At 37.0% G+C, this 8,477-nt stretch overlaps 1 protein-coding gene across 3 annotated transcripts; it reads left to right on the forward strand.

The window, feature by feature from the left end:
- Positions 1-245: 245 nt before the first annotated feature.
- On the forward strand, positions 246-7,982 carry LOC112031778 (uncharacterized). Of its 3 annotated transcripts, none has more exons than XM_024064485.2 (6): positions 246-1,204; positions 1,579-2,345; positions 2,431-2,520; positions 5,454-5,583; positions 5,698-6,236; positions 7,417-7,982. In XM_024064485.2, exons 1-6 carry the CDS (start codon positions 1,096-1,098, stop codon positions 7,540-7,542), a joined length of 1,761 nt encoding a protein of 586 aa, XP_023920253.1. In that variant the 5' UTR covers positions 246-1,095; the 3' UTR covers positions 7,543-7,982. The 3 variants fall into 3 exon arrangements, with proteins under 3 accessions (XP_023920253.1, XP_023920252.1, XP_023920251.1); XM_024064484.2 differs by having other exon boundaries at positions 247-689; positions 815-1,204; positions 5,454-6,236; XM_024064483.2 differs by having other exon boundaries at positions 247-1,204; positions 5,454-6,236.
- The last annotated feature ends 495 nt before the right edge of the window (positions 7,983-8,477 follow it).

The raw sequence follows: 8,477 nt of genomic DNA on the forward strand, positions 1-8,477 counted from the left end.
AAAAGTCAATATGGTAAGGAAATTTTAATGGAAAGTGTTGCAGCTTATTACTGGTAAGTGGTAACCCAACAACCAAAATAAGGAGAGAAGGGTCTATGTGCCTAGCCTATCCATTAGACTCCCATTCCATCCAACGTCCTAGTCTAGTCTCTATCTGCCAAGTATTAACCAACCAAAACTCCCCTAAAAAAAGGGGAAAAAAAAATAGAGGTCCATTTGAATCCGTTTCTTTTTCCACACGCAGCCAACTACACACAAACACAAACACAAACACAAACACAAACAAACACAAACACAAACACACACTCACACACAACTCACAAACAAGCCACGTTATAATCTCCTCTTCAAAGCAGAGTTCCTTCCATTCCAATCTCAGTTTCCAAAATCCCAAATTATTTATCACCAACTCAATTTTCATCATACCCATATATATATATATATACAGACACACACACACATACTCTGTATAGCATAAGAGGAGTAGTCTTTATTTCTTTTTCTTTGGCTCTGCTCTGCTTTGCTCTGTTCAAACATCATACCCCAAACCCTAGAGTCAAAGGGTTCTGGACTTTTGCTTGATTTTTCAGGGTTTTGGTTTTGGGATATTGGGTCTGGGTTCTTGCCCACTTCCCAGGAATATGCTTCTTCAATTCAAACCAACACAAACAATATTGGCTGAGAAATGAGTTAGTTTGTTCTTCTTCACGAAATTTTCTTCTTCTTCTTGTAGATGTAGTATTTGATTAATTTGGATTGTTAATTCAAGTTTTTCTTGACCAACTTCTTTTTTGTTATCATTTCATTGTCATAGTATATATATAGTGTACAGAGGAAGAGATATGAAAGAATGAAAGAAAAGCCTAATGTTTTAGTGTACCGGACAGTTTTGAAGAGTTGGGGTTTGGGGAATTTTGATTGAGATTGCCACTGACTTGTTTTTATTGGAAGTGACACTGGATTGATTTTTTATTATTTTATTTTTAAAGAAAGATTGTTAAGAATTTTGTGGGGGAGGGAGGAATCAAGAAGTTTTACACGAACGACAAATTGGGATTCGTTTAATTTTTTATTTGATCATGATTGAGTCAAGTAATGGATAGAAGTGAGCTTACTTTGGTGCCGGAATGGTTGAAAAGCAGTGCAAGTGTCACTGCTGGGAGCAGTTCAAACCATCAATTTTCATCATCTTCATTGAACTCAGGTAATCCTAATTCCCTCTCTTTCAATTTCATTATTTCCCGGTTGCTGAGAAATTTGAGGAACAGGGAAGGAACCTAAGCTCGAGTCCTATTTTTGTGTTGTAGAAAAAGATGAAAAACCAAATCTGTACTACGAATAATGCCGGAATTTGTTTAGCTGATTAATGCATATGCTCTTAAATTGCTATGTTTACTTGAGTACTCATACTTAAAAAATTTACCCTTTCTTTGGGTCTCAAAACAATGTTGGAGATGAATGGAATCATTAAACAGAAAATGTGGAATTTTAATTGTCTTCTCTTTTATCACATTATTGAATTAAACAATAAGAGCATAAGCTGAAATGTTTACCCTTTGCATATATCTTCCGATATAGATGATCATCCCATATCCAAGCATGTGAGAAATGGGTCGTCTGTGAGCAGTAGTGATTATGATATAGGTCGCCTATTTGCTTCTGATCAAGCAACTTCCTCCTATTTCCACCACAGTTCTAGCAACGGTTCTGCCCACTCACGTTCTTACAGTAGTTTTGGCAGAAGCCAGCGTTATTGGGATTGGGAGGACACTAATGACTACCGTGGTAAGAACAAGTTGGTTTTGGGTGACCACAGGCGGCATGACAGTTCTGATACTCTTGGTACCATCTTGCCCAATAGGGCCGAGAAGTATATGTTGCTGCATTCACAGTCTATGATTACAGGGAAATGCGGTGACACATGGCCTAGGAAAGTAGCTGGTGACTCAAATAATGCTAAAAGAAAACACAGCGATGCTAATGGCCTGCTTGGTGGTAGGGGTAGTGTTAGCAGTTCTACTAAAACTGCATTTGAACAGGACTTTCCCTCACTTATAGTTGAAGAGAGACAAGGTGGTTCTGAAATAGGAAGAGTCTCATCTTATGGCTTGGACACTACCATTCAGAATTTGCCAATTGGCATTTCATCTACAATTGGTTGTGATAGCTGGAAGTCTGCTCTAGTAGAGGTTCCTCAGATATCTGGATGCAATAGCACAGATGCAGCATTGGCACTGCAAACTCTTGGTGCAAGCTCAGCTTCTGTGTCTCCAAGCACAAGGACTCGCCTCAATATGGCTGAAACATTGGCTAATGGTCCTGATCATGCTCGCACACGTCCCCAAGTAAGTTGCATTTTCCATTGTATTTCTGAGCATTTGTTAGAACATATATTCCTGCTCATGTGGTGTCCTATGCTTTTGAATGTAGTTATCTGTTAAAACTCAGAGGCTTGATGAGCTGGCTATGAAGCAATCTAGGCAATTAATTCCCATGACATTTTCCATGACAAAGCCCCTGGTAAGAGTTGTTGCTTACCCCAATTGTATTTCATAAATACCTAGAGCTGTGCATTGTACATATTGTAGTCTGCCTTGTGTACATATTAATGCTTTGAAAGTCATCCAATAGGAAGCTTTCTGTCCATGCTGGTAGAGATAAAATAATGGTCATGGACAGACATTTTGCAACTAAAGAAGTATGATGACTCATCAATGAGCAAAAATCTTATGCACTAGGCTTGCATTGGCCTCTGCACAGATACTGGAAGATATGCATGATCAGGTCCCATGCTGTATGTTTCTCATCAAGGGCATTGAAATCTATGAATGTTGATTGTGTGTAAGCATTGAGGATTGAAGAAGTTGCTATTTACTAGATCTTTGTTTGACTGGTCTCAGGACTTGGGTTTTAGTGATCTCACTCTATTTGTAGATTTCATAGACTCTGTCTTTATGATTGTAGATTTCATATCTCTATTCTTTTGATTATAATGCTCATTCACGTGTAATTCTTTAGGCTACCTTATACATAAATTTTGTGTACATGAGGTAGTTATTCTGTTTTAATATAACTTTATTACTTATCAAAGGAAAAAAGTAGTGTACAGATATAACTATTACTTTGATAAAAATCTTTGGATTGCTATGTTATCCAATAACAGAAGGTTATGTTGATACATTCAGGATTAGAATGAGAATCTATTTAAGCTTAATTGTCAGATGTCTTTGAGTCGTAAAATTTTGTTCATCGGTTGTTTTCTATATTTTGGTCATAATCATTCTAAGTGATGGAAATTATAGACCATGTGGAAGGAGAAGAAAAAAGGATGGATGACATGTGATTGATGAGGTGCTTTAAAGCATGTGTTGATCAGTTTACAGTATCTGGTTTTATTTATCTGTAACTGAGGAGTGTGCCCCACAAGAAATTGGTTGTGGGGCCCTTAGTCTTGCAGACAATCCAACTGCTGCCAGCTGTTGGTTATGAGACTACTAGCAAAAGGCTCCAATGGATGATAAATATTTTGAGTGGAGGAGTGTGCATCCATTTGTGACAAGAAAGTTTATGCTCTACAGCTGCATCCAGACACCTCTGTTTCTATCCAGCAGTGTTGCCATGGGAGGGGGGTGGGGGGTTATACTATCAAACGAAACATGTGTTCTGATGAGAAGGCTTTTGGACTAGCAAATTATTGATGTATGATAGGAAAATGAGGGATAGAAGTATAGCTGAAAGCATGATTGGATAGTTAAAGTCAACACTTCCTGAGAAAATTTTGGAGAATTTGGGATGGTGAATTTGGATCATGTGTACAATGATGAATCATTGCAACAGCCAGCATCACTAGCTATGTCTTAGGAATGTGATGATGAATGCTAAAAAGGAAAATTGGAAGGACTAGAAAGGTTTGAGTGTTTGTGGTAAAGAAAAAAGGGGTTGAATGTTAACAATTTATGGCTTATGCTCTAGTTAACAAATTTATTGCTAGATGCATATGAGCTTTGGGTTCAAAACCCACAAGAATGGGGAGAGGGTTAGACTTAGGTCGTGATTTCAAAATCCACTGGGTGTTTGTATAACTTACCAATAAAAAAGTTTGTTGCAAGATGTGAGTGAATTGCAAAATGGGATTTACTTGGGATGGTTGAATCACATAAAAAGGGGGTTAGTTGTGATAATTGGGAGAAGGCTTTTCTGTGTTGTGTGAAGGAACAAAACTTAATATAACTGTTGCTTTGATGGTGGTGGGACCAAAAATTGTGGTATTGCTTTATAATTTTGATGCGACATATAGCTGCTTCATTTATATTCAAACACTCAACATGATTTGAAACTTTTTTTTTTTTTTCCTGAAATGTACTTGTTTTCTGGTTGCTCACAATTACTGATACATTCAAACAATCAAAAGTAGCGCACTCGAAATTTTACTTTTGTGCTTCCATGTTTTCTATTTGCTAGTTTTATGGTTGCCTTCTTGTACTTTTCCTGTTTTTGGTGAATGGAGCATTATTACTTATCAAAAAAAAAGAAAAGAAGAAGTTTTTGGGTTGCTTGCATGTACTGATATATTTTTTCCCTGTCAACTGACTTGTTGGTGGTTCTTTCAATCTATACAATTTTAATAAAGACTGAGAATGAAGAGCCGGTTAACAAATGATTTTTCCATCATATTATTTTAGAAAAAGTGTAAGTATAATGAGGGAGGGTCAAAAGTAATATTACTTTTGAGCCCTTACAAGATAGCATTAATAGGCAAAAGATTTGGAAAAGTTGAAATATTTAGTATAATTCTCACCATGGACCTCAAGAACACCCACCTCATGGTGAGGGACATGACATCATGGTGGGCATTTTCATTGAGAGATTATATTCTTCACACTGCCTTGTCAAGTGTAGTATATTCCACCATCTACTTAAGGATATTAGCAAATAACATGCTCTTTGCATTTTAGTAGCCTTTTGAAGTCAGAAAAAGGTATGGAAGAGTTAAGCTGACACGGGTTGGCTTATTTCAATGATTGCTATCTATTGCACCTATGGAGTTTCTTATTTGAAGTGAAAACATTGCAAGGATAGCATAGCTGAAAACATGTTCTGGTGGTAATGAGAAAATCCTTATATTGTTTTCTTGGACCACTTTATTTATATACCATTTGGATGAGGCTTGGCTTGCTTACAGGGTTGTCATATTGATACTGTTTTATATGTGGATAGATAGCAAAGTAACTATAAATGACACATTACCAAAAAACTAAACAATATGAAAAGTTAATGTGTCATGAATAGCTACTTTGCTATCTATCCACATATATATCAGTATCTAAACAATATGAAAAGTTAACTGCTCATAAGTTTGTTAATGTACATACTGCTTCAAACTGTGATAGATCCCTTGTATTTATGTGATACATTAATTTAATATTGGGTCATTTATGTCTGATTCTTATTAGGTGCCCAGTCCTTCTGAGAAATCAAAACCCAAGATTGGGCAACAGCAGCATTCATTCTCATCTTCACACTTTGGTAATAACAGTCCACGTGGAGGGCCTGCAAAATCTGATGTTACAAAGTTATCTGTGGGTAATCTCCACGTCCTTAGTCCATTGAATGGTTTCTCTTCAGCAGCTAAGGATAGCTTGAGCCCTACTAATGGAAGTAGACTAGCTAATAGTCCACTTGGTGTCACTCCATCAGGTGCTGGGTCTGCATCCTTGAGGAAGTTAAGCAACAATTTAAGTGCTGCCACTGCTGACCGCAGGCCAACTGCTTTTCAGACAACTATGGAGAAGAAACCATCAACTCAAGTCCAGAGCCGGAATGATTTCTTCAAAAGTCTTTCAAGGAAGAACTCTCCTACAAAATTCCCTTCTGCTGTTTCTGATCCTTGCCAAACTGCCTTGTCATCTGTTTCAGAGAATGCTGATAAATTGGTCACAGAAGCTGCCGCTGCTGCTGCTGTGTCTATAACTCTTCAGGATACAGAAGATGCCATTTCATCAGATGACCCTGTTACAGACTCGTTGAATGAAAGTAGGGGTGAGATGACCCACAATGGCAGTGCCTGTGATGTCTTTCAGAAATGTTTAAGCAATAGAGAGCAACATTCAAGCCCTGATGTGACTCTTTATCCAGATGAGGAAGAAGCTGCATTTTTACGATCACTTGGGTGGGAGGAAAATGCTGGAGAGGATGAAGGCCTTACAGAGGAGGAGATAAGTGCTTTCTACATTGAGGTAAACGCTCTTCTAGAATTTTCTCTGTCCTTGTTTTTTTACCTCTTCCTATAAATTTTCTATGTTCTATAAAGGCCAAATACACAGTTGGTTCTTGAAGTTTACACTTTGAACACTTTTAGTCCCTTATGTTTAATATGATCAATTTCAGTCCCTAATGTTTTGAAAATGAGCACTTTTGGTCATTCTATCATGTTCTGTTCTTTTTTTGTGCGTGCGTGGCTAATGGAGCAATGAGGTGGCCTATTTTTTATGACATGACATCTGATTATAAATAAATTGAAAAGAACTACACAGTGGCATTTCCCCCTACCCAAACCTGTGAGTGTCTATTTGCCCAACCTGAACCTGTGAGGTCACTTCGTCGCTGTTAATCAGAATAATAACGAAGGTTTGTTGCAATAAGCCAGAGAAGAATTCTTCAGTCAAATTCTACCTCAACACTCTCTTTGAGCATGTTAAGATTTTCTTCACTAATTTCATCAAGACATCTTGTCTTTTTAAGACCTAGTCACCCCTACGAGCACATAATTCCTTGCAAGCCTTGAAATTCAAGTCCCTTCTTGATTTCTCTACAAGCTGCTCAAATATCAGTTTCTTCTAATCCATAGAAGCATCCACTGAATCTTGATACTGATGCTTCTCTAACAACTAATAAATGCATAAGAACTTCTGGATAACTCTGCTCTTGGCTGGCTAATAAATAAGACAACATCTGATTATTTTGTCCCGTGGTATTGGAGCACCTTTTGTTTCCAGTCATTGGAATTGATGAAATGGCTCGATACAAGAGATCCACCACAGCATGCTTGTGCTTACTCGGCCAAAGCATTGTCTAGTCTGAGCTAAAAAAAAAGGTTCAAACTGAGTTTGGGTTAGGGGAAATGCTACTGTGTAGGTTTTTTTTTTTTTTTTTTCATCTCATTCCTCTATTAGCCATGTACACAAGAAAATTAATGGAAAATGACAGAAGGACCAAAAGAGCTCATTTCAAAAACTATAGAGACTAAAATTGATTATTTTAATCATTAGGTTCCTAACAGTGCTTAAAGTATATATACTTCAGGTACCAACAGTATATTTTGGTCTTCTATAAATAATATTGATTTTTTTTATTTAATGGTAAAACTTATCATCTGAATACCACTTTATAAATCTTTGTGCTTGACTTCTTATGCAGTACATGAAATTGCGGCCATTATCAAAACTTTTGCATGGAATGCAGCCAAAGAGTTCACTGGCACTCACCTCACAGGATGGCAGCTGTGTTGTTGCTTCATCTGAATTGAGCTCGTCTGCTGCTTAGTCATAATCTGTGGCAAGACTGTTTAAGCAAAAATAGGAAGTCTGAATGGTGGTTTACTTTTATTTTCTTTTTTGTTTTGATGGATATTGAGAAGTGATTTTAGCTAAATGGGGGCGTTTAAGAGGAGAAAGATCATGGGATGTGTCTGCAATTGCTGTTTGCTGAAGTTATATGGAATAAACTGCAAATGGCCCATTCCTGAGGGAAATTAGTAATACTCTGCTTACTTTTTAACTTTAGGATTTTCTGAGTTTGAAGGTTGATAGAAGAGGTAGGAATAGGATTTATATTGATCTGCCATGTAAGAAGCTGCTCAGGGAAATAGTATGAGAAAAGTGTGTTTTTCCTTTTAGTTATTCGTTTGGGGCTCAATTCCACAAACAGATTTTGATTTCATTAGACATTTGATAAAGAAAAAGAGGAAAAAAAATTTCAGTTCACTTTGGCTTTTCTTTGCCTTCAGCATTTTATTTGTTATGTTAAAAATTCAATATTTATATCTGAGGAATAATACCACTGTTCTTATACGGAGATCAACACAATTTTTATTCGTTATTTTTTTAAAGCATCACTGCTTCGATGCTTGTTTCGATTCATTTGGGTTCTGGACACCTCACTGGCGTCTACTTGTGCTTTTTACACAAGACAACTGACTTGTGCTTAGCATAAAATGATAAAACATGGTAGATGGTTTTGCTGAGTCTTGTTTTTTTGTTGGCTTAATTCTGTCAAATTTACTTGTATTTCTTTCAATCTATTGTATTTTGTGGGGCTTTTGTAATTGGCAAGAAATAATTGAGTTGGAGATAGGTTGTTCCATGAAATGACACGTGGCAAATAAAGGCTCCAACTTTATTGGAGCAACTCGCGAGAAAATCGCTGCCAGTTTTGTTCTCGCAAAATGCTCGAGCATAAGACAATCTGTTTGCATGATG

The sequence above is a fragment of the Quercus suber genome, unplaced genomic scaffold (genome assembly GCF_002906115.3).
Source record: "Quercus suber isolate HL8 unplaced genomic scaffold, Cork oak 2.0 scaffold_107, whole genome shotgun sequence".
NCBI classification, from domain to species: domain Eukaryota; kingdom Viridiplantae; phylum Streptophyta; class Magnoliopsida; order Fagales; family Fagaceae; genus Quercus; species Quercus suber.

Excerpts from the sequence above, each read along its gene's own strand:
- LOC112031778 (XM_024064483.2), top strand. The coding sequence starts at position 1,096 with ATGGATAGAAGTGAGCTTACTTTGGTGCCGGAATGGTTGAAAAGCAGT. Across the intron at positions 2,521-5,453 it reads TTTCCATGACAAAGCCCCTG|GTGCCCAGTCCTTCTGAGAA; the intron begins GTAAGAGTTGTT and ends GATTCTTATTAG. Across the intron at positions 6,237-7,416 it reads TAAGTGCTTTCTACATTGAG|TACATGAAATTGCGGCCATT; the intron begins GTAAACGCTCTT and ends CTTCTTATGCAG.